Source organism: Schistocerca cancellata, chromosome 5 (genome assembly GCF_023864275.1).
Source record: "Schistocerca cancellata isolate TAMUIC-IGC-003103 chromosome 5, iqSchCanc2.1, whole genome shotgun sequence".
NCBI lineage: Eukaryota > Metazoa > Arthropoda > Insecta > Orthoptera > Acrididae > Schistocerca > Schistocerca cancellata.
In genome coordinates, this window is record NC_064630.1 from 517,375,818 (window position 1) to 517,402,251 (window position 26,434).

Sequence of the window (26,434 nt, forward strand, 5' to 3'; positions counted from 1 at the left end):
AGATGTTTGATAGCTTGTCCTCTACAAAAAAATAGGTGTTTAATAGATTGAGACAATATAGTTTACCAAAAATGCATTCCTATACAGCCCACTGTTAGCAATTTTGGGGTGCCCACTTATTATTTGACCAAATACTTGTCATCTGTTCTTAATCACATTGTAGGCAAGTGTCCATATCACATACACACTTTTGATGTTTTTATCAGCAGACTTTCATTATTTCACCCAAAATGTTTGGACTTATTAACCAGTTTTAGTATTATCCAACTTATCACAAAACTTCTATGATGAAGTCGTTACATCCCTTTGACAACAGGTTTAGCTAACAAAACAGTGTTGTTCATGCACATCCTCTGCTGTATGGTATAACCCCGCTTTTATGTTCTCAGAATTATTATTTTCTTGCCTTTTACGACATTTTTTATAATCCCAATCAAATTTCCTATGACCACAATGCTAATTTGCTCCTGGTTTTGCGTCAACATATTTACAATTTTCCCGTGATTGTTGTGATCATCATGACACCTTTCTTGAATCATTTTTAGCACATTTTGGCGTTTGGCCACTTATAACGCTAGTTGACACCGCCATTTACTTTATGTTGCTCAGATGCATTTACTTTAAACACAGCACCGGTTACATATTTTTTTCATACTCAGAAAAAGTGTTTGGAGAACTCATTCTCATTGCCAAGTGCAGTATTTACATATGTATTTTTTGTGATTTTACACAAACAAACAATGTGAGTGATAGTTTGCGTGAGTGGTTTTCGATGAACTGAGGAGGCACAGTACCTGATAACCTCAAAAAGATGACTACAGTGCAAGAGATGCAGAACAACAGAAGATTCAGACATCACACAAAATACTTATGTACATATTTGTACTTGACAATGAGACCTTTTTATGGAGACCTCTGAGGAGGGGCACTTGAAAGGGCAGTTTGAAAATCCGTAGACAAATGATGGCAGTCGATGAGTACTGCATTGTATGTCTTAAACTTACAGTTTCTCTAGAGCTGACTATATAACTACAAATGACAGTCTCATTAAAATCAAAACATTTATTAAAGTCACCATACATATAATTTAACTAGTGTAAAGAGTCTAATGGGAATTATATAAATCCATTAATTATCACATAGACACAGGGTTCAGACAGTAGAGTTAAATGATTATTTTTAACACCAATTCCAATCCAAGAGGGATGTGACCACTTTGACAACTAGTAGAATTAAATGATCACTTAGGTGCAAAGTCCCAAACAAATATTTGTCGATGGTGAGAGCTGGATGGCCAATCAACATTTTTCCAGTGACCAAGGCTTGGCTGCTTGCTGCACTCAGAGGAACTTGCAGGGGTGGAGTGTAACTGAAACTGGCTCCACAACCAGAACAAAGTAGCATGGACCTGTGCAGCCTTCTAAATACTAGCTGTGTGTAAGTTTACATGTCTCACTGACTTTTGGACTTTTGATTGGCATAGGAAAATAGTGCAGGGACTTCGTAAAGCAAGCCCATAAACATGTTGTTATTTACGTATTGCTGATATCTGCCAGTTAGGCAACCTGGCAGACCTGGCTGGGTTGCAAGGGGGGGGGGGGGGGGGGTGAGCCCCAGGATATAGCGCATAGTGTTTTGAGATTTATTGATGACATTTATAGTCTGGCCCTTGAGTCAGGAGTGTCTCTGTAGGTTTCTACAATACCTTAACTTGATGTGTCATAACATAAAATTTCCTATTGAGATAAAAAAAAGACTTTTTTGCTCCTTTTAGAGTCTTTAATGCAACACAAGAATAATGATACACTTGAACATTTAGTTTATCAAAAGCCCACTCATACGAAACTTTGTGGCAGATTAAAACTGTGTGCCAGAACAAGACTCAAGCTCAGGGCCTTTAGCTTTTGTAGGCATGTGTCCTACTGACTGAGCTACCCATGCACAACTCACGGCATGTCCTCACAGATTTACGTCTGCCAGTACCTCGTCTCCAACATTCCAAACTTCACATAAGTTGTCCTGTGAAACTTACAAGACTAGCACTCCTGGAAGAAAGGATGTTGCAGAGACCTGGCGTAGCCACAGCCAAGGGATGGATTCACTGCAGGTGAAAATGTCATTCTGGAAACATCCCCCAGGCAGTGGCTAAGCCATCTCTCTGCAGTATCCTCTCTCCAGGAGTATTAGTTTCATAGGAGAACTTTGTGAAGTCTGGGAGGTAGGAGGCAAGATACTGGTGAAAGTAAGGCTGTGAGGACATATCATGAGTCGTGGTCTGGTTACTCAGCTGGGAGAGCACGTGTGCAAAAGGCAAAGGTCCTAAGTTGGAGTCTTGGTCTGACACACAGTATTAAACTGTCAGGAACTTTCATATCAGCACACACTCTGCTGGGGCAAAAATTCCATCCTGGCCCACTCATAAAATTTTTTATTTGCAAGCTACTAGCTGTCACTGCCCAGTGTAGACTTTGTGTTATTAAGACATTGATTGATAGAGCTCATGCCATTTCAGGTACAGATAAACCTGCAGCCTGAATTGGTACATCTCCAAACTGGGTTAGTGGGAAACAAATATAAGTCTTGTCAATGCAGAGGGCACTAGAGATGCATAATAAGCAAAACAGGAGAAGGAGTACAGCTTTAATTTGAAAACTTGCATGGTGTACATTAGAAAAGTTTTAATTATAGTAGATAGAGCACTGAGGAGACACCAAATTAAAGGATGTCAACAGTGTAGGAAAAGACAGATTGGTACTTACCGTAAAGAAGACACTTTACGTTGCAGATAGGCACAATTAAGACACTTACATAAAGCTTTTGCCCACAGCCTTCATCAGCAAAAGAGAAACACACACTGTTCATACTCACAAGCAAGTACACCTTATGCATACATGAATGCCAACTCCACAATCTCTGGTTAGAGGTGCTGGAATTGGTGGTCATGTGTGCATGAGGTGTGCTTGTTTGTGTGTATGAAAGATGTGCGTGTCTCTTTTGCTGATGAATGCTGTGGTCAACCTAGCTTCTACCATACATTTTTATTGTTTTGCATTGTTGAGTGTCCTTTCTGCCAACGAGAGTGTAGCTGTAAACCTTGTGTGGCATTAGATTTCCTTAAGTTTCTTACAGTAAGTCACATATTAGGTAGATGGATAGATACTGTGTCCGTTGTATGTGGATGCAGGAGGAGTTGACCTCAGTCCAAACACAGCTGGAAGCTTTGTTGGCCACAGTCAACAGGCTCCAGAGTGCCACCTAGAGGTGCGGTGGGGATGGGGTTCCTGGTGCGGCCTCTACTGTACTACACTCCTGGAAATGGAAAAAAGAACACATTGACGCCGGTGTGTCAGACCCACCATACTTGCTCTGGACACTGTGAGAGGGCTGTACAAGCAATGATCACACGCACGGCACAGCGGACACACCAGGAACCGCGGTGTTGGCCGTCGAATGGCGCTAGCTGCGCAGCATTTGTGCACCGCCGCCGTCAGTGTCAGCCAGTTTGCCGTGGCATACGGAGCTCCATCGCAGTCTTTAACACTGGTAGCATGCCGCGACAGCATGGACGTGAACCGTATGTGCAGTTGACGGACTTTGAGTGAGGGCATATAGTGGGCATGCGGGAGGCCAGGTGGACGTACCGCCGAATTGCTCAACACGTGGGGTGTGAGGTCTCCACAGTACATCGATGTTGTCGCCAGTGGTCGGCGGAAGGTGCACATGCCCGTCGACCTGGGACCGGACCGCAGCGATGCACGGATGCACGCCAAGACCGTAGGATCCTACGCAGTGCCGTAGGGGACCGCACCGCCACTTCCCAGCAAATTAGGGACACTGTTGCTCCTGGGGTATCGGCGAGGACCATTCGCAACCGTCTCCATGAAGCTGGGCTACGGTCCCGCACACCGTTAGGCCGTCTTCCGCTCACGCCCCAACATCGTGCAGCCCGCCTCCAGTGGTGTCGCGACAGGCGTGAATGGAGGGACGAATGGAGATGTGTCGTCTTCAGCGATGAGAGTCGCTTCTGCCTTGGTGCTAATGATGGTCGCATGCGTGTTTGGCGCCGTGCAGGTGAGCGCCACAATCAGGACTGCATACGACCGAGGCACACAGGGCCAACACCCGGCATCATGGTGTGGGGAGCGATCTCCTACACTGGCCGTACACCACTGGTGATCGTCGAGGGGACACTGAATAGTGCACGGTACATCCAAACCGTCATCGAACCCATCGTTCTACCATTCCTAGACCGGCAAAGGAACTTGCTGTTCCAACAGGACAATGCACGTCCGCATGTATCCCGTGCCACCCAACGTGCTCTAGAAGGTGTAAGTCAACTACCCTGGCCAGCAAGATCTCCGGATCTGTCCCCCATTGAGCATGTTTGGGACTGGATGAAGCGTCATCTCATGCGGTCTGCACGTCCAGCACGAACGCTGGTCCAACTGAGGCGCCAGGTGGAAATGGCATGGCAAGCCGTTCCACAGGACTACATCCAGCATCTCTACGATCGTCTCCATGGGAGAATAGCAGCCTGCATTGCTGCGAAAGGTGGATATACACTGTACTAGTGCCGACATTGTGCATGCTCTGTTGCCTGTGTCTATGTGCCTGTGGTTCTGTCAGTGTGATCATGTGATGTATCTGACCCCAGGAATGTGTCAATAAAGTTAATAAAGTTTCCCCTTCCTGGGACAATGAATTCACGGTGTTCTTATTTCAATTTCCAGGAGTGTAGATATGCGGGGGGGGGGGGGGGGGGTGGGGGGGGGGGGGGGGGATGGATGTCACAGCTCTCTGTCACTGAGCCGACCTCAGGTGCGACTGAGCCGTCTGGCCCACACTCAGCTCAGTGTGGGTGGCGGACTGTGTTGAAGTCTTGAGGGCTGCTTGGGGGAGACAGGCTCCTGCCAAATCCCATGCAGTTTGCTAATAGATCCAGTGTGCTATCTCATGCTGACGGGGAGGGGGAGGCTGCGCCGGATCAGAATGCACCTTCTGCCAGGATAGTGGCCCCTCCTCCAGCAAGGTCCAGACAGGCAAGTGGGGATAGGGGTTTGTTAGTTCCTGGCAGCTCCAATGTTAGGCGGGTCATGGAGCCACTCAGGAACATAGCGGCTAGGGTTAGGAAGTAGTCCACTGTTCGCTCAGTGTGCTTGCCAGAGGGCCTTGTCTGGGATGCGGAAGAGGCTCTTCCGGCAGCTATCGAGCTTGCGTGGTGCAGCCACCTACAGATTGTTGTGCGTGTCGGCACCAATTATGCCAGTTTTCCGGGTTCTGAGGAAATCCTTGGGTCCTTTTGATGGCTGCCTACATTGGTGAAGGCAGCCTCAATCTCTCAAGGAGTGGAAGGCAAGCTGATGATTTGCAGCATTTTACTCAGGGTGGACTGGGGTCCTCTGGTTTGGAGTCGAATGTAGAATCTAAATCAGAGGCTACGTCGACTCTTTGATGAAAATGGTTGTAGATTCCTCAACCTACACTATGGGGTAGAAGGTTGTAGGACACCTCTCGATAGATCAGGGGTGCACTACACACAGGAAGCAGCTACATGGGTAGCACAGTACTTGTGGCATGCGCATGGGTTTTTTTTAGATTAGGTTCCTCCCCATGGGAAACAAACAGTTGGCCTGAAAAATTACCAGTTCATGACACTGATGTGGGTCTGCTAACTGTAAAAATTGTTAGTTCACCTAAACAGGTCATTCCAAAGGATTTAAATATGCTAAATCTCATCTTAGCAAATTGTCCAAGTGTCTGTAGCGAGATCCCCAAGTTACTCTCTGAAGTAAACAGTAGTAATTCCAATATTGTATTAGGTACTGAAAGCTGGTTGAAACCAGACATAAATAGCAGTGAAATTTTGAACTGGAATTGGACAATGTTTAGGAAGGATAGGACTGACGCTATGGGAGGTGGTGTGTTAATTGCAGTTAAAAGCTGTTTCAGCACAGTTGAGATTGATACTGGGTTGAACTGTGAAATAGTCTGGATAAAGCTGTCAATCAGACAAGGAGTGACCATTGTATTAGGATGTTTTTATAGAGCACCAGCATCCGCAACAAACATCGCAGAATATTTCAGGGAAAGTCTTGAGTACATAGGAAATAAATATCCCAATTATCCATTAGTTATAGGTGGAGACTTTAATCTGACGTCCATTGGCTGGGAAAATTACACGTTTATCACAGGGGGCAGAAGCAAAGACTCGCGTGAAGAAGTTATTCTAGGAGCACTCTCAACATACAAACTTGAGCAATTGGTTAGAAAACCAACTCGAGATGGGAACATATTAGATATCTTGGTGACAAACAGACCTGATCTTTTTGAGGAAGTTAATCTAGAAGAAGATATTAGTGACCATAATGTCATTGTGGCTTCTATGTCAGGGAAGTTGCAAAAAAAAAAAAAAAAAAAAAAAAAAAAAAAAAAAAAAAAAAAAAAAAAAAAAAAGAGAGAGAGAGCATAGAGTGGGCATCTTTGGTCAGAATTTAAAGGTATTGTCCACCATGTGCTAGAGAAATATGTGCCTAGCAGAAATATAGAGGAGAGAAAGGATCCACCTTGGTTCAACAAACATATTAGGAAGGTACTGAGAAAGCAGAGAATTTTGCACAGTCATTTTAAACGTAGTCACTGCCTCGCTGACAAACAGAAATTATGTGAAATGAAAGCAGCTGTCAAAAGGTGAATGAGAGATTCTTTTAATGAATTTGAAAGCAATATTTTATCTGCAGAATCTAACAATAACCCCAAAATATTTTGGTTCTTCAACTCAGTTCCGCACTGTCGCTTGCTCCTAAAAGTGCGCGTTTACAGTCTATCCAATGACATATGCGGTTGGATAAAAAGTTTTCTAACAGACAGAGAGCAGTATGCCATCCTGAATGGGGAGACTTAACAGGACCAAGCGTAACATCAGGTGTGCCCCAGGGCAGCACAATAGGTCCTCTGCTTTTTATGATTTACGTAAATGGTCTGGTTGATGGTATTGACAGCGGCATTAGACTGTATCCCGAAGATGCTGTAGTTTACAGGAAAGTAGTATCGCACGAAAGTTGTGAACAAATCAATGAGGACTTGCAAAAAATAAATGCATGGTGTAATGAGTGGCAGTTATCTCTCAGTATTAGTAAGTGTAACATACTGCGTATAACAAAGTGCAAACCCCCATTAATGTAACAGTACAAAATAAATGCGCAGTCTTTGGAAGTGGTAACATCCGTCAAGTATCTGGGTGTGACTATTCAAAATGATCTCAAATGGAACAATCAGATTACAAAAGTAACGGGTAAGGCGAACTCTAGATTGCAGTTTATTGGTATAATCCTGAAGCAATGCAGTCCTTCAACAAAAGAAATTGCTTACAATAGTTTAGTTTGTCCAGTCTTAAGAGTTTTGTGCGCCTGTGTGGGACTCTTACCAGTTGGGTCTGATTCAAGAGATTCAGAAGGTCCAAAGAAGAGCATAAAGATTTGTGACTGATACATTTAGCCATCGCGAGAGCATTACAAATCTCATAGAAAGTTTGAAGTGGGACACACTTGTGGATAGACTATGCGCTAAATGGAAGGGCTTGCTCACTACATTCCAAAATCTGATCTTCGCTGAGGATGTAGAGCATATATTATTATCACCAACTTTCAAATTGCGCTATGATCACCATTCAAAGATAAGGAAAATTAGAGCTCGTACTGAGGTGTTCAGAGTGTCATTTTTCTCTCGCACAATCCGCAAGTGGAACAGATTGGGGAGAAGTATGACTTTGTCGCGAATAGTCCCTTCTGCCACACACCAGTTGGTGACGAGTGAAGTATATGTGTAGATATGTAGATGTAGATGTAGATGTTGAAGTTGTAAGGCCTCTACATAGTAAACAGTTCACACTGTTCAGAAACACACTGTGAAGCATCAGGGTCATACTTGCTTCCTTCAAATCAACAAATACATTATTACAGAACATCGCAGGTCATTCAAAGGACTTCAATAAAATGAAGATTATAGCTCATATATCCAACTTTTGAGAGTCTATCACTCAGTGTCGGCTGAAATTTGACAGAGGACCTCATAGTTAGACAGTCATTTTGAGTTTGGTAGAACATCCTATAATTAGTCCTTTGCTTTCCATAAGCAGACACAAGGTGGCTCCATGCATTCGCATTTAAATTGCCATCACCTGGGGAACGAGCACGCCACAGAGAGTTGCGTGGTCTCTTTGTGGAAACAAAAAGGCCACTGATCATTAGGTAGGGTATATGTTAAAACAAAAAGTTCACTTTCATTCAGATATATTTCCAAAACATTATAGAAAAAACTATTCAGTATATGATATTTTTTGCAACACTCACCAGGGTGGAGAGCTGGGTTTCATTCGCAGTAATACACAGTTTCATGCCTGCCACTTTTCTTTTTTCTCTCTGAACACACCGCACAATCCGTATGATTGTTCCCATGAAGCTTGTTAATAATCTACAACTGTCCATTGAAGTGTTCCTAGTCATCAGAAGTTGAACAACATACTTGTTTTTGCCCTGGATTTCTTTCTTCACCAACTAAGTCTCTTATAACACTTTTACAGAACACTTTGTGAGGCGGCATTTTCAAGCTGTTTTTCTTGCTGTGATTCTTGTATAGCAGATAGCTAGGATTGTACATTTTGAATAACACATGACCCTTGAATGATCCTGTAGATCTATCAGCAGCCAAATACCTATATGATCGATAAATTTCGAGAAACTTGCAAGACAAGTTATCCAACACATTATTCAACAACCAGAAATACAGCTTTTCCAATCACTGCAGACTTCTCATTATAAAACCATAACTGGACATAAAATGGTCACATCGAACAGCTCCGCCCATCTTCAAGGTATAATTAATAATCACATTTGGTTTTATTATTTCTTCCCTTTCCTTTCTGTTTCTCCTTTCTGTATGTGACACTGAGTTATTTGCTTTTGTTGAAAGTGTGAAAGCAGTTCGTTTATCTTGCCATGCCAGAACCATCACTTTGTTGTTGTAGAAGCATTTTATTTCTTGCTGCTTCAGGTGCAGAACTCCTTTCTTGATTACTGCTGGAAGGCTTTGCAATTGGCTTGGATCATTCCTGTGAGATGCACATTCTGTTTAAAGTTCATCAGCTAATGCAACTCCTGTGTAAAAGTGTACAAATGGTACCTTGATTGCCATATAGCATTTGTGATGTTAGCCAGCAATCGAAAAGCTATTCTCTCTGAAAAATTCAAGTCTGTACAAATCAATGACTCTGTTGCTATAGCACCAAAATTGGATGTCAAACTGCAGTTATAACTGTTTGATGAATCCGAAATCGTATCAACTCTAAATCTCCATTTTGTTGATTTTTGAGGATTGTACATTCTGAATAACACACAATCCTTGAATGATCCTATAGATTCATCAGAAGCTAAATACCTACATGAGCAATAAATTTTGAGAAACGTGCTAGACAAGTTACCCAACACATTATTCACTTTACTCAGACATGACTGAACTTGAGTGTTGAGATTTGTGGCACTCTCTGAATAAGAAACAAGTAGTGCTCAAAAAACTTGCATAAATTGTCTAAGAGAAAACAGTTTGAAAAGAAGTTAGGTAATTGTAAACATTCTCCTGAAAAAATACCTGCAAGTTCTTACAGTTTTGTAATGCCATGTTCAATAGCACACCATGGAAGCATTTCATCTCTTCCTCGGTAACATTTCTCCAGTCCCACCACAGAGAATGTTGTGGAAGTGGTGACACTATGTATTTTTGCTGTACATACCTGTTCATTTGGTCTGCTATTTGTTGAAATAGGTTGTCTGTAAAACTTAACTGAAAGAAACACATTTTCACAGTTTTCATTGTCATCTTCAGTAGAATTTTTAGAAATGAACCACTCTCATCATCAAAAGCACTCTCACTACCACTGTCTCTTAAAGATTCCTCTAAAAGCTGTAAAATCTTTTTCTTAGAAAGAACTGAACATGAGAAATTAGCCACTGCATGCACGCGACCTTGAATATAGTAATTCCAACATTTCTTTCAACACAGCTGCAACAGTTTGACAATGAGTTAACACAGGTTCTCCTAGATGGCAGCACTAAGCACCATTGATGCCTAGTACTGTCAGAATTGAGACCTGGGCATGTGAGAGCCATGAAAAATCGTGACGAATGAGGCTTGACATTGGAGCAGAAAACAAAATTTGCTACGTGGAGCGCCACTCGACATTGGAATGGAAAGCGTTATGAAGCTATTTTTTATGCAATCAGTGTCTTTCTGCTAGTTCAGTGAGCAAGGAAGATTGTTCTGATATAAATAAGTGAGCCTTCCCAATGAAGGACACTCGGAACGACTGAACAGTTTATGAAGTAACCCATAACTTGTGATTACACAACACATGCACCAGTGGGGGCTCCAGTTGAGGATCTCACAAGGGAACATCCCATCGCACCCCCCTCAGATTTAGTTATAAGTTGGCACAATGGATAGGCCTTGAAAAACTGAACACAGATCAATCGAGAAAACAGGAAGAAGTTGTGTGGAACTATGAAAAAATAAGCAAAATATACAAACTGGGTTGTCCATGCGTAAGATAGGCAATATTAAGGGCAGTGTGAGGCGAGGAGCTCCGTGGTCCCGTGGTTAGCGTGAACAGCTGCGGAACGAGAGGTCCTTGGTTCAAATCTGCCCTCCACTGAAAATTTTGCTTTCTTTATTTTCGCAAAGTTATGATCTGTCCATTCGTTCATTGATGTCTCTGTTCACTGTAATAAGTTTAGTGTCTGTGTTTTGCGACCGCACCGAAAAACCGTGCGATTAGTAGATGAAAGGACATGCCTCTCCAATGGGAACCGAAAACATTTGATCGCAAGGTCATAGGTCAACCGATTCCTCCACAGGAAAACACTGTCTGATATTTTGTATACGACACTGGTGACAGCATGTGCGTCACATGACAGGAATATGTTGTCGACCCACCTAACTAGTACACATGGCGAATGGGTGAAAAGTTTCTTCTACCTTGCCCGATTTAGGTTTTCTTGTGGATGTAATAATCACTCCAAAAAAAGTGATGAAAACATAAGAGTTTTTCACAGAAACTGAAAATAAAAAGTTAAAATTTTCGGTCGAGGGAAGATTTGAACCAAGGACCTCTCGTTCCGCAGCTGTTCATGCCAACCACGGGACCACGGAGCTCCTCGCCTCACACTCCCCTTAATATTGCCTATCTTACGCATGGACGACCCAGTTTGTATATTTTGCTTATTTTTTCATAGTTCCACACAACTTCTTCCTGATTTCTCGATCGATCTGTGTTCAGTTTTTCAAGGCCTATCCACTGTGCCAACTTATAACTAAATCTGAGGGGGGTGCGATGGGGATGTTCCCTTGTCAGCATAATTTCACCTGTGAGGGAATACTAAGCTAAACGTGGTCAGAATCTGGACGGTTGAATGAAAATGAGACAGAGAAAAATAAATGAGAAAATTGTTTATTATTTCAAAAGTAATCACCATAACTGTTTATGCATTTATCCTACTGTGAGACTAGATGGTAAATGCCTTTATGGGGAAATGTTCGCAATTGCCTTAGGAAACTGATTGTGCCCAGGCCTAAGCCCCTTTGAGTGAAGCAAATCAGTAGCCACAAATGTCTTTGTTCAGGGCTCCAAATATATGGACATCACAAGGGGAAAATCAGGACTGTGTAGAGGATATGTAAGGGCTTCCCAGCAAAACTTCTGCAGTTTACTTGAAACAACCTTGGCAGCATGTGGATAGGCAACATGGTTCCATAGGCAGTCTCAGACATTTTTCCATGAAGGCCTTTACTGCCTTGTCTCACGTGGAATGCATGTGCAGGTATTTTTGAAATAATAAATGGTTTTCTTACTTACTTTCCATCTGTATCATTTTCAGTTGATTGTCCCTTACATTTGAGTTAGAAACAGTATATGAGTTGTGATCAAAAAGTAACAGGAACTTTTTAATATTGCGAGTTTCATACATCCAATTTTCAGTTTTTTATCTATCTTGTTGGTACACTTTTTCCTGATGTATGTTTGCATTTTCAGCTGTTTTAAATATTTAGTATATTGTTAGTAATTGAAAAAGATGTGTGTTTTCGAGCATTCACCGAATTTTTGCTTTCTAAAAAAATGGATCAAAGAATTTGCCTTAATTTTGCTTGAAAAACTGAATAAAGTGCAACACTACATTCAAAATTTTGACTGGGGTTTTTGGGCAAATCTGCTATGAGTAACACGAGTTTACAAGTGGTGTAAATGTTTGAAAGAGGTTCGAGATGATGTTGAAGATGACGACCACCTTGTGTGCCCTAGCACATCAGTTGATATGACAATATGGAAGCAGTAAAGAAAATGTTTCTGAAAAATCACAATCAGAGAGATTGCTGATGATGTCAGCATATCCTTTGGCTCATGCCACGCAATATTTTTCGACTCAAAATTGTTGAATTTTGACCAAAAACAATCATGTAGACATCACTTAGAAATTGCTGAATGAAGTCAACAATGATCCAGAACTTCTAAAGGTGGTTATAACAGGCGACAAAACATGGGTATATATGTATGTAATCAAAACAAAGACCCATTCATCCCACTGGAAACTGCCTGATGAGCCAAGACTGGAAAAAAAAAAAAAAAAAAAAAAAAAAAAAAAAAATTCAACCAGTTTGATTACATGTGAAGGTTCTTCTCACTGTTTTCTCTGGGTACAATGGGGTAGTACATCATGAGTTCCTGACTTATGAATGTACTGTCAGTAAGACACCATTTTCATGAAGCATTCTGAATAAAATGGCCAGAATTGGGGTAAAGTCACTTGTAGAAATTGTCATGATAATGCTCCCACTCACACCTCAGGGCTTGCATGTGATTTTTTGGCTAAAATCAAACCTTTTATGTTGGTTCAGCCACCGTTATTCACCGGACATGTGGCCCCCTTGTGACTTGTTTCTATTTTTGAGGTTGAAGGGAACCATGAAGGGACATCGTTTTGCTACCATTGATGAGATAAAAATGCAATTGCTGAAGGAGCTGAACACCACAACGAAAAGCGAGTTCGAGAAGTGCATCCAAGACTGGAAAAAGTGATGGCATAAGGGTGTTACAACAGAGGGGGATTACTTTGAAGAAGACAAAAGTTGATGTTGATGAATAAGTAAAGATCGTTTAAGAAAAACAAAAATTCTTGCTACTTTTTGAGCACACCTTGTATATATCTTGAGGCAGCATAACACACAGCATGCCGATTACCCGGACTATACTCGTCCAGTACTTATGAATGAGAGCACTTAATGACTAACAACAAAATGTGTACATAATTTCAAACTTTCATGAAACTTTGCCTCACTGACATCCCCCACAAAGTGATGAAAGCAAAAAAAGTTCATCGCCTACTACATTTTCTCTGTTGATGCAGTAAAATTGCAGAATCAGGTATGATGCTGTAATTTATTGCTTCTTTAGTATTGCCTCTAGATGGAACACTGTTGCAGGCAGCATCCATCTGCATATACTTTGTATGACACACAGTTCAGGATATATGATATCATAAATGTTGAGATGAGTGAAAAACTAGTTTTTGCTTAATGCAGAGTGTAAATTACTCGTGCTGTACTCATCCATTGTTTGATAATGAGAGCACTTAGTGATGTCCAAAAATGTTTAAACATAATTTCAAACCTTTTGTAACCTCTCTCTCTTAAATGCTTAACCTGAGATATTTAACACATTAACTCATTTGTAATTAGATTGTTGAAGCTTTTTTACATGTAGGAGCTTGATTCTTTAAGGAATTTGGGGTATGGTGTTTACTATTGTGAAATAAAGTGAAAAAAAAAATAGATATCATAGGTGTTAAATATAACGCCCATTGGTCACATGGGAAATGTCTAAGTGATATTCCATTTCATGCCACACATTCTGAAGCGCACATGGAGCCACCAACACAAGTGCATTAAAAATGCGCATTTTGAGCTCTGAAATTGCATTTAGCAAAAGGAGGCACATTCACAAGGTCTTTCCTGAAACCCCAGCACAAAGAAATCAGTGGGCATCAGCTCCAGAAATCTAGTTGACCAAGAGCAGAACATCATGTGACGACCAAGAGCAGAACATCATGTGACAATGTCCATTACGACTTATTCAACAGTTTTAAGGGTGTTGATTTAATTATATAGGAACTTCCATATCTCAGTGTTTTAGTGTTTAATCTTGCTAAAAGATGTGATCCTGGAATCCAAATGAAGCTATGGCAACAGCCGTTGCTCAAGCACGTCTAAGTAATCATTTATTGAAGCATTCAGTTCGGTGGTGGAAAAAAAAAGCACCATACAATTTTTGTGTTGAAATCCTGCAGAAAGCATTAACTTTTGATGAGCCCTGCTGATGTTCAGTTACAGACAAAGGCTGTTTTGTACGTATATTCAAATGTTGCACTGGCTAACTGTACCATTTATGTGGATGGTTGCCTCACCGCTAAAAATTCATTTTGGTGACAGAATGACAGTTGTTAGAATTTAACAGGAAGTGCAAGATATCTGCAATTTTCATTTATGACACAGAGCTGTTTTACTTATGGATGACCGCACATGCCGTAGCTTCTGATTCACTGTCCTTGTGCTACAATAAAAATTTTGCCCTTTCTTTTACATTCTCTGTAATGCTTATTGCTGTATCTCTATGCATTAAATCATTATAGCTATTTGTAATTGCTACATTCATTTTGAACTGTCCTGCTTCTGAGGCAGGTATCTGATAGAAGCCCATTGATTGGCTAAATTCGAGTTACAAAGCATTTCAAGAGAATAGTCCATCTGTGTGGCACAGATGCTTCCAGTGTGAGAAAAGAACAAAGTGACAGACAATCTCTCTGTGAAGAACCAAGAACTGCAGGAGAAGTGGAGGCCAAAGTGCTCGAAGACTGGCATATCACAATCTATGTGATAGTGGAAAAAGTGAAAAATCAGTCATGAATCAGTTTTCAACATTTTGAATGTGTCAAAGTTCACCAATCACTGTACTCACACCCATTGAAAAAATTCACTAAATAGGGGCAGCAGTGGAAATATTGTATCAGTTTGAGGACAATTCAGATAACTTATTTTGCTTCTGATGATTGTAGAGGAGTGCTAGGTATATCACTATGACCCCGAGACAAATGAGCAAAGCAAGCAGTGGAATCATCTGGATTCAACACTCCAGGAAAAGGTAAAGGCCGAACCATCAGTGGGCAAGGTGGTGCTTAGTGGTTTTTGGGGCTACCATGATGTATGTGGTGTTAACACATTGTGCTTATAAAATGCTAATACTAACAAAATTTCCTGATCACATGATGCATTGTGAGAAGCTGTCTAAGGTTATGGTTTTTCTACAGAACAATGTCCCAGGTCATTCTGCAAAGGACATTGTCACGCATACTGCTTCCTTGGCCCATCAGATTTTAAATTTTGCCTACCTACAGCCCCCCCCTCCCCCCCCCCCCCCCCCCCCTATTTTCCTCACATTGCATCCAGTGACTACTTCCTCTTTCCTCAGATGAAGAAACCATTTCACAGCAGGAATTTCCAGAATGACTGTGAGGTGATTTTCAAGGTAGAATGTTTCCTGAACAGCCATAATGCAGGTTTCTACAACTCAGGCCTTAACCAAGCATCTGGCATTAAGGAAAATGTGTCACACTGGAGGGTGAATGTTTAGAGGAAGACTAAACCATCACCAAATTTCAGGGCTGCAGCTTGATTTTTTTGAAGTGATAATGAAAACTTTGATTGCTCCTTGTATGGTGCAGTCCTTACACAGAGATTTAAGACATATAGAGGATGGGCTGTCATGTAGAGCTGCACAAACTTAGTTTTCAGGCTGAAAACAGCAGCAGCAGCAACAGAAACAACAACCAAATCAACAACAATTAAATTAGGATATATTTTACTACTAGAATTTCTTTCAAACATTCCAGATGACACATTCTTGCAAACACTACAGTACATTACTTTTTTTCTTTATTACTTATTAGAGAATTCTTGTCCTTCTGAACCAGTCATTGAATACTTCTTCAAAAGCATCAAATATTGCCATTACAAAGCTGTGGCCGTGCATGTACAGTGGGGCGAGGAGGGGGGGGGGGAGGCACAAAACAGAATTTCAACTATGAATTTTTATGAACAGCACTAACCAGACTTGACTAACTACTATTGCCAGAGTCCTGCTCTGGCACTGTCCATGACATGTTAATAATGAAAAGGAAGTGTTCCAGAATTATTAGCAGCTGAGGTGTTTGAAGCCATTCAAGGTATGAGAAAGGAAATGTACCAGGAACCAATGGCATTTCATTACAAATGGTTAAAGTTGGAGGTAAAGTAGTACAGAAGGAACTTGCAGATTATTTATAAAATGTCTGATGACAGATACAGTTCTCCAGGATTGAACTAATACTGATGTTGTTGTACTTTACAAGAAAGCTAACAGATAAGTCAGAAATCTATAGTCCTATGAGCCTCTTCTTCACAATGTGCAAGATATTGACTAAAGCTACCAACAAGCTTATGGAGGGGGGGCTGGAATTTTACCAGGTAAAGAAACAAACTTAATTTAGAAGTGGATTTTCCGTAATGAATTATTAGCAAGTTGTGAATGAAATCATAGATTGGAGCATTGAGTATGAATCACCACTTTATCTGGAATTCTTAGACTTTGAGAAAGCTTTTGTCTCAGCTTAAATTGAAGTAACAGTTCTTTGTCTGTTTACTTAATTTGCCCACTTTTGTTCAGCAAACAAACTTGTATTGGAATACAGTAATAGTCTTCAGTTATGTTAATAATACATTATTGTTCATGTGATATGTTCACTTTCATTCTGATATAAAATAATGATGAACACACAAAGTATATAGTTACATATTAATAACAAGAGTGAAGACCATTTCTTTATTCCGAAACAGTGCGACTGATTTGCTTGTGTTGTCCCATTGAATCCATGTACCTGTTGCACTTGCCAAATGACCAGATAGTCAGAAATTGATTGTTTTGTATTTGCTTTGAACAGAACTTTGCAGGTAGAGCAATAAACAACTTTGATGGAATCAATGACTTTAACACTTATTATGGAGTAGTGTTTAGAGTATGTATTTTGCACTATAGTACCAAATCAACTTGTAGTAGTGTACAGCTCCACATGTTGGTAAACTAAATAGTTTTAGCAAGTCAGTATTTTACATCTCTTACATGTAAGAATTATGTTACACATTCAGCCCTTTACAAGCATTTTATCACTTATATGTACCTAATACTGATCTTAAAATAATAAATGTTTAACAGTCATTGCAGCATATTATGTTGAGTTAAAAATATGTTTTTTTTTTAAATTTGTTCTAGGTAATTCTGCATCATCAGTCATTGCTAGAGCCAGCTGTTATTACAAAGCTTGTTGCTCAGTTGCACAAAAGTACAGGTGAAGTAATTAAACGACATCCAAGATGTTTAGTTCGTAATTCTAACGCCTTAGTACAATTGGAAACATCAAGGCCCATATGTATGGAACTTTATAAAGACATCAAGGAGCTGGGCCGGTTTATGCTTCGTGTTGGTGGTGTTACTGTGGCTGCAGGACTTGTTACGCAGGTGGGCTAAACTTTTCTGAAACAGTAAGATTTCCATTTTGTGATCAGTCCATTTTAATTACCTGTGCCAGTACTCCTACTACCATAATTAATTTTGTTAATTTTTCTGTCACTGTTGTGATTAATACCTTCAATTTCCTTTTTTAAAATTATTGTAAACAGTGGGAAATATGAGATTGATTTTTTTTTCTTTTGACAGTCTTCAATATTAATGTTAGAAAGAAATACCAATTGTACACACTGATCAGCAAAATTAGATTGCTGGCTGCATAATTTGTAACCTTTGAAACTTTCAAAGCATACAGAAAAAACCTCATTTAAGAAGACACAAAACAAAGACATACTCCACCATTAGTAGAAATGGTTGTCAAAGAATAGATGGCATGACACAAACATTACTGAATATTTGTCATATGTCAAATTACTTACATGCTACGAGATCTTACCCCTTTGTGAGTGCAACACAAGGACATTGTTGGTATAAAATCTGTGTAATAATATGTCAGTGTGAAATTGGTAATTTGTATGGGTTATTTCATTAGTAAAATATGTGGGAAAGAGAGAAATTATACATTTACTTCAACTGGTCTAAATGTTAGACAAACCATTACGAACATTTTGTGTTCTGGATCCACTGCTTAGCTGTGCTTGAAAAATGGAGAAAAATCTGCTAGGGTTTGTTCTAAGTGAATCCAGTACTAATATCACCAAGTGCTTGCTAGTTGTTGTGTTATGGTTAAAGACAAACTGTCTGGCAGTAGTTGATAAAAAATGTAAAATATGTTTTGTAGTGCATTTTGGTATTATTAATTACATTCCCTTCTAACAATGACAAGTATTTTTGTGGTTGCTATATTTTTATTGGTGCAGAATTGGATCAGTTTCTAATGACAAGTGTAAATGTCGTGAAATTAGTCCTCTAGAACGTGGCACTGTCCATATCTTACCACACTTACATAATATCTCATCCACTTTGTGCATCATGGTAACTTACCATTATGTGTGATCATATAGTTATGGATAATACAAGGATTTATAATTTAAAATAGATAGAATAGTATACAGAGAGTTGTTGTACAAAAAATGAAACATTAAGGAAGACAACAATTGACTAGGGTCCTTACAGACATCGTTCTACAAATTTTACAAAGAATGTGAATTGCCTGAGGACTTTGGGACATAACTAAAACCAGTTTGTGCCAGTGGCCTCGAAAACTTTATCACATTAACCATTCCAAAATGCACCTGTCGACCAGCACAGCTCATTTTGCTTATAGGCATGAGGCCCCTACTTCAAATGTCTCTTTTTTCACCTTCCATGAATTCATCATTGTTCTCAACACACAGTTTTAACTTAAATGTACAGCTAAATTGTATTCTTTTCCTTTCGTTAGCAATTTTCTCACTTAATACTAAATCATTGATACCCCATCTCTCACTAATACAAGGCTTGTCAGATAAATGACATCAAAGCTACTGAACAACCAAATTCTATGTAAATATCTCTAAATTTATGACAGTAATTACAATGAATTTTCAATCTGCAGTGGAGCATGCAATTATTTGAAATTTCCTATCAGATTAAAAGTGTTTTCCGGGTTGGTACTTCATTCTTGGACACTTCCCTTTTGCAGGCAAGTGCTCTACTGACTGAATTATCCAACCACAACTCACGACCCAACCTCACATCTTTTGTTTTTCCAGTATCTCATTTCCTACCTTCCAAAGTTAATAAAAGTTTTCTGGCATACCTTGCAAAGGATATTGTGGAGACATGGTTTAGTCACAGCCTGGAGGATTGTGTCGTCATTCTATTCTCGTTGTACTCCTCTAATTTTTGGACTTGCTTATCTGTTTTCTTATTAGTTACTTGTAATTCAGCCTTTAAATCAGCAGTTGTTATGTCTAGTTTATTGTTTAGTTCAGTGAACCTAACATCTTGGGTGTTTATAATAGTATTGGTGGTATCTAGCATAGCATTTAACGCAGTCTTTAAATCTGCCAGAGTGTTCAATATTTTTTCCTTACTTCTAATTGTACTGGCATATGTCTAAAAGAGCAAGAAGCTTATAACAAAATTAACCTCCACCATACCAAACACACACACAAAAAAAAAATCCTGAAAAGGATTGTTGCTACTCAGCACACAGCAGAGATACAGAGTCGCAGCCACGAAAAAATGACTGTCAAAAAGTGTGCCCTCAGCCAACAAGGCTATTGTCAGAAATAGGCAACACACACACACACACACACACACACACACACACACACACACACACACACACGACCACAGTCTCTGGCTGCGGGTGGTGGTGACTGGGGTGGGGAGGGAGAGGGATAGCAGGATAGGGGTGTGGGATGGTAAAGCAGTAAAGTGCTGCTTGTGAGAGTGTACAGGGATAAGGTGGAAGAAGGTAGGGTAGCTAGATGAAACTGGGAGGATAGACAGTTTGTTGGTTGTCGTGCCCATGTATAATGGAGCACAGTGGTTGCAGCTTACCTTGTAGATCTCTTGACGGGTTTCACAGATAGCCCTTCATGGGTGGTGTAGGTGATGCTTGTGATTGGACTGGAGTACGTGGTGGTGGTGGGAGGAGGTTCAAAACAACACTGGTGGGGCCTTTGTCAGCAGGTAAGATTATAATGTCAGGATCAATTCTTAGGTTGTGGATTCCATTCTTTCTGCGGTTGTAGGATTAGTTTGTATGTTGAGGGATATGGGGAATGTTGGTTTGAGGCAAGGTTAGATGTTAAAAAATTCTGGAAAGTTAACAGGGGGTGATTTGGGGGCAGTGGGTGTGGATCATGGTTGAGTGGAGGAGTGATCTGAGTCAGACAGGGTTCAGTATTGGTCTTTGGTTGAGTCTGGTAGGGTTGGTGGGGAAAAGTGTTTCCACTGTAGGGACCAGGAAGAGGAGAGAAGGTCTTTAACAAGTCCTGCACGATTAGATTTGGGAATAGGACAAAAGGTGAGGCTTTTGGAGAGGACTGACACTTCTGAGGGGCTAAGGCTAGCACTCAGTCTTTTTATTTCTCTCCTTTCGTGCTATCCCCACCCCCATCCCCCTCTCCTGACCTCTGTCTAACCTCCCAGCCGCACCTAGCTCTTGGTGCTGTAGCTTCTGTCCACCTCAACCCTGCATGCTCCCACTAGCAGCACTTTACTGTCTCCCATCCCTACCCTGGTATTCTTCCCTCTCCCTGCCCTTAACCCCACCAGGTTGCATCTCCCATTATGCACTGTTGCTTGTAGTCTGGCTTCAGCTGCCATGTGGATTCAGGAGGATGATGGTTCAAACCTGTGTCCAGCCATCTTGATTTAGGTTTACCATGATTTCCTTAAATTACTTCAGGCAAATGCCAGGATGGTTCCTTTGAAAGGGAACAGCTGATTTCCTTCCCTAATCCGAGTTTGTGCTGCATCTCTACAGGCCTCATTGTCGATGGGACAGTAAACACTAATTTCTTCCTCCTCATCCTTCTCCTTCTCTGAGAGTCGTTGTGTTGGCCATATCTACGACTCATATTCTCTGCCATGAGCTTTCACCCAACAAAGCCTTTATCGAAAACACACACACACACACACACACACACACACACACACACACACACACACACACACACGACCACAGTCCCCGGCAGCTGAAGCCAGACTATGAGCAGCAGTGCATGATGAGAGAGGCAATCCCGTGAAGCCTGGGGTGGGTAGAAGGAGGTGCAGTAGGGGGCGAGGGGGGGATGGTAAAGTGCTGATGGTGGGAGGAGCATTCAGGGACAAGGTGGAGAGAGGGTAGGGCAGCTAGGTACAGTTGGGAGGTTAGAAGGAGGGTGGGTGAGATGGTGGTAGTGGAAAAGGAGAGAAGTAAAAAGACTGGGTGTGTTGGTGGAATATAGAGGGCTTTGCAGTGCTGGAATGGGAACAGGGAAGGGGCTAGATAGGTAAGGACAATGACTAACGAAGGTTGAGACCAGAAGGGTTACTGGAATGTGGGATATATTGCAGGGAGAGTTCGCACCAGCACAGTTCAGAAAAGCTGGTGTTGGTGGGATCAAGATGGCATAGACTGTGAAGTGAAGTGTAGTAGTCATTGAAATGAAGAATATCCTGTTGGACGGTGTGCTCAGCAAAAGGGTGGTCCAATTGTTTCTTGGCCACAATTGGCAGTGGCCTTTCATGCGGACAGACAGCTTGTTGGTTGTCATGTCCGTGTTGAATGCAGCATAGTGGGTGCAGTTTAGCTTTAGATCGCTTTACTGGTTTCACAGGTAGCCCTGCCTTTGATGGGATAGGTGATGTTTATGACTGTACTGGAGTAGATTATGGTGGGAGGATGTATGAGACAGGTCTTGCACCTACATCTGTTACAGGGATATGAACGGTGAGGCAAGGGGTTGGGAGCAGGGGGTGTGGAGGGATGGACGAGGATATTTTGTAGGTTCTGTTGGCAGCAGAATAACACTGTGGGAGAAGTGGGAAGGATAGTGGATAGGACATTTCTCATTTCAGGGCAAGATGAGAGGTAGTCAAAACCCTAGCGGAGAATGTAATTCAGTTGCTCCAGTACTGGGTGGTACTAAGTAATGAGGGAAATGTTGCTCTGTGGTCGGACAGTGGGACTTTGGTAGATGTTGGGTGACTAGAAGGATAAGGCACGGTAGATCTGTTTTTGTTGCCCTACCCTCTTTCCTCCTCATCCCTGCATGCTCCCACAGGCAGCACTTTTTGTCTGTTGTCTATTTTTGACAAGGGCCTTGTTGGCCAAAAGCTTATTTTGTGACACTTTTTTTTGTTGTGCCTATCTGTGACTCAGCACCTCAGCTACAAGGTGAGCAGCAACTATCCTTTTCATAACATTATTAAATTCATCCTGGAGTCTCACATAAGAGTGTGTGTGTGTGTGTGTGTGTGTGTGTGTGTGTGTGTGTGTGTGTGTGTGTGTCAGTTTAACAGTTCATCAACATAAATATTGTACAAAATATTTTACTTAATATAGGTAAGGGTGAGGAGCAAGGAAGTCTTTATTTTAATTTCCTTAATAATGTGTGAAATCACCAACAATTTTAATTTTGCTACAATCCGCGTATTGTACATAAGTATCACATAAACTACTTCTGGTTTTGCATGAATCTCCTGCAGTATTGTTACATTGTTGGCATTTACTCTCAGGACTTGTTGTGATACTCCAAACTGGGACAATGATGCATGGAGAGTGCACAAATGTTCACACAAGTACTTCAGCTTGTGGAATTACTGCAATTACTTCCCCACTTTCAAGACACATGGCATCCCTCATACACCTCAACACATGCAAAGATATATAAGAAAACCTCCAGTTCCCTCCAGTTTCATGCTCGCGTGACTACTAAACAGCTATATCGTTTAAAGATACTCATATCACTTGTGACTAGTTAGACATAAGGTTGCACATCACTCTATTGGAGTAATGTAACACCAAAATATCCGTCTTTGGTTTTCTGTGAAAACATAGAAAAAGGCCAATTTTTTAATGATTGCCCTCGGAAAATGACAAGTAGGGCATTTATCATAAAGTTAATGCTGCCTATGTTATCCGTAACAAAATTTTCACATCTAGTAGAGGAACTTACTTTAGGACATTGCAGATTTCTTAGTGATAAAATTTACATTTGTGAGAAATGGGGAGGACATCTAGATGGATTTCCTATTTGTAAATCACAGATGCTTTATGAGCAAATCAGAAATTAATTCCTAACTAAATTGATATTATTACATTGTAGGGAAACAGATGTAGTGAGTTTCTAGCTGACTGTTATTTATCATAAGATCATTTAGTACTCTGTACTGATTATATACAAAGTCTACAGAACCACAGAGTACAGAGAAAACAGTCAACAGTTCAGAAAAGGGAAAGATGCATTAGTGGACAAAACAAGAGAGGTGGAGAGGGGGTTGGGATGGAGGAGGGAGCTGAAGCTAAGGGAGGAATATATATAAATAAAATAAATGTTTAGAGCAGATAAATCGTATGTCTGTATCTGTAAAGTAATTGTCCCCAGAATACAATAATAAATTCTTTTCTATTGTAATTTAGCAGTAGTTTCGTTTTGGACTTACTTTTCTGTGGAGAAAGGCTGACAGACAAGAACATTTTTCATAGTGGTGACAAACAACTCTTGGAGCAAAATACCGAATTTTGCTCATACTTTGTCATGTGCCATTGATTCATGAATTTTCCCAAAAATGACTTCAGGTCCTGCAAGAATAAATAATAATAATAATAATAAACAATCAATAAAAGTAATCATGTTGGTTGTTGGCACACTGGATGCAGCATCAAAAGAACTCAGTGGATACTTGAAAAATATTGGCATCAATAAAATATCCATCTACAAAAAGCCATTTTGAAGGGACTGCATGCATACCTGTCAATACATCAAGTACTCTCAGACACTTAGGAAATGTGTGAAGGAGATAAAATTTGAAATCCAACATAGTGATATTGTTTGCTGTGTTCACTGTTGTAATTTTTTGTCAACAAATAATTACTGCTAGTATACAGTTGTCTTCAGCAGCAAAAGACTGTGTTTATGGAAATGGAAGTGAAGTCCCATGCTTCTTGACAGAGTGTAGGGGAACTAGGCAGGAGACCTGCACCACCATACTAGGCAAGGTCCTACTGGGGGTGGTTTGCTGTTGCCTTCCTCTGACTGTAATGGGGATGAATGATGGTGATGATGATGACACAACGCCACCCAGTCATCTCGGGCGGGTGAAAATCCCTGACCCTGCTGGGAATTGAACCCGGGGCCCCATGCTCAGGAAGTGAGAATGCTACCGTGAGACCACGAGCTGTGAACTCTATGTTTATATTTGAAGCATTTCCTAAATGGTTACCTGAAAATCATTCTTTTCTTGTGGGAAGAAATGTGAATGTGATTTCTCCATTTCCTATTTTTTAAAATACATTGTAGCAAGTTTAAGGCAGTATTTTCTTAAAAGATACTCATTTGTTTGTGTTGCGTTGGCTGCTTTAATGTCACTGTAGTAATAAGAAAATATTTCTCATGTTATGCTTTCTTGTTTTCAGATCTTCTAACAGTGAGACTGGAAGAAATCAAATGACTGTTATACAGCACTTATCAGAAGAAATGGAAAACTGATTTTCTTTTCCAAGAAGTAATATAACAAGCATGAAGTACAGCTCTCCTACGTGTACCTCATTGTAATCTCCATGAATAAAACGATTCTATGAAAAATCTCTTAGTACTGTGGATTTTAAAATTGTCAGTCAGTTCCCTCATAATTTGTTTCAGTTTCTGACTACTGCAGATAAAAATATAAGATAATTTCATTCCACTGCAACAAATGCATATTTTTGCAACATGCATCAAGAATGTTTCTTACCATAAGCAAGTTTGGAGGAATACCAGGAATAAGAGTAATACATATTCACAATTGGTCTCAGTTGTGGTTGCTTCAGTAGGAATTCTTAATACTAGTGTACTTGAGTTGAGCAAAAGCTGTTTGTATGGATAAGCACACTTTAAAGCATTGTTGCACTTTTAGGATGATGATGTTGGTGATTATGATTATCATAATCATAATGATGGTGCTAATTGATATGACGGATATTTAAAGCAGATACAGCACAGAGAAGACCGACTTTAATTTGGTAATTTTACTGAAACAAGAACTAGCAATGATACAGTAACAAAAATCCATAAAAATCTGAGCTTGCCTGTGAAACTTGCGTCAGTCAGTCACTTTACACCCGTTGAGTCAAAGAGTCTGTTGTAAGTACAAATTTTCGTTGTTTAGTAATTCAGTCTGGTTCATCAGCTGAGAAAGAGTCAAACAGCAATGATATAGATGTCACTGATCTCTTCAGGTGGCTTAGGAAGATATTTGACTGGCTGGTCACCTGTGTAGTGGATGATGGGTTGCAAAAGTCTTATCGGTCACATCCTTGTTCCCATTTTCAGAAATTATCATTTAGGTATTGATAACCTGAACCATCCAGAGGTAACTTTGCAAACAGTGCCTGACATACTGTATTATGTCTTGAAATGAGACATGCTGCTGATTACAAATGTAATATGTTTCATCAGCTCAGTGACCTAAGTGATAGTTCAGCTTCACTGACACTGATGGTAAGAGAATAATTCTGAGGACTATAGCCAGATTTCTGTGTTCAGTTGGGAATTGACCATATTGCTGTTGTCAGGTGCACTGCTGAACTGATTTTTTAGGGGGTGTGCATTGCTTTTATTTCACCGTTCACCACCTCTCCTTTCACTCTGCTCCATTAGCCCATAGTGGGGCTGTTGCCAGTCCATTGGAGGTTTGTTCGCAGGGTTGCATCTAATGCACAGCATATCCATGACAGCAATGATATAGATGTCATTGATCTTTTTGGTGGCTTGGGAAGATGTTTGGCTGGTCACCTTGCTCATCATTGTTGTTGCAGGAAGCTCCGTATAACTTTTAATTAATCCGGGTAGAAGTTCCCAGGCCTTGCTAAAGTTGTAACCCCTGTCACAGTTGATTAAGTTGTATGTTACAACTCAATTGATTCTTTTGTGATACAATTCCACTAGTTTTAGTTTTGTTTCATAGCCAAGTGAGATGGCATGGTGGTTAGCACACTGGACTCACATTCAGGAGAACAAAGGTCCAAATCCCCATCTGGTGACCCTAATTAGGTTTTCCATGATTTTACCAAATCACTTACGACAAATACTGGAATGATCCCTCTGAAAAGGGCATGGCCAGTTTCTTTCAACATCCCTTGATAATCCAAACTTGTGC

General features: G+C 40.6%; 1 protein-coding gene across 1 annotated transcript in view; it reads left to right on the forward strand.

Annotated features, from left to right (window-relative positions):
- The window catches only part of LOC126188304 (protein HBS1), a 201,463-nt gene extending 176,579 nt beyond the window's left edge, over positions 1–24,884 (forward strand). Inside the window, exons 12-13 of the mRNA XM_049929895.1 lie at positions 17,402–17,647; positions 24,714–24,884. Coding sequence (XP_049785852.1) covers positions 17,402–17,647; positions 24,714–24,722 — 255 coding nt within the window. The 3' untranslated portion in view covers positions 24,723–24,884. The remainder of the gene's footprint in view (positions 1–17,401; positions 17,648–24,713) is intronic.
- Positions 24,885–26,434: the final 1,550 nt, after the last annotated feature.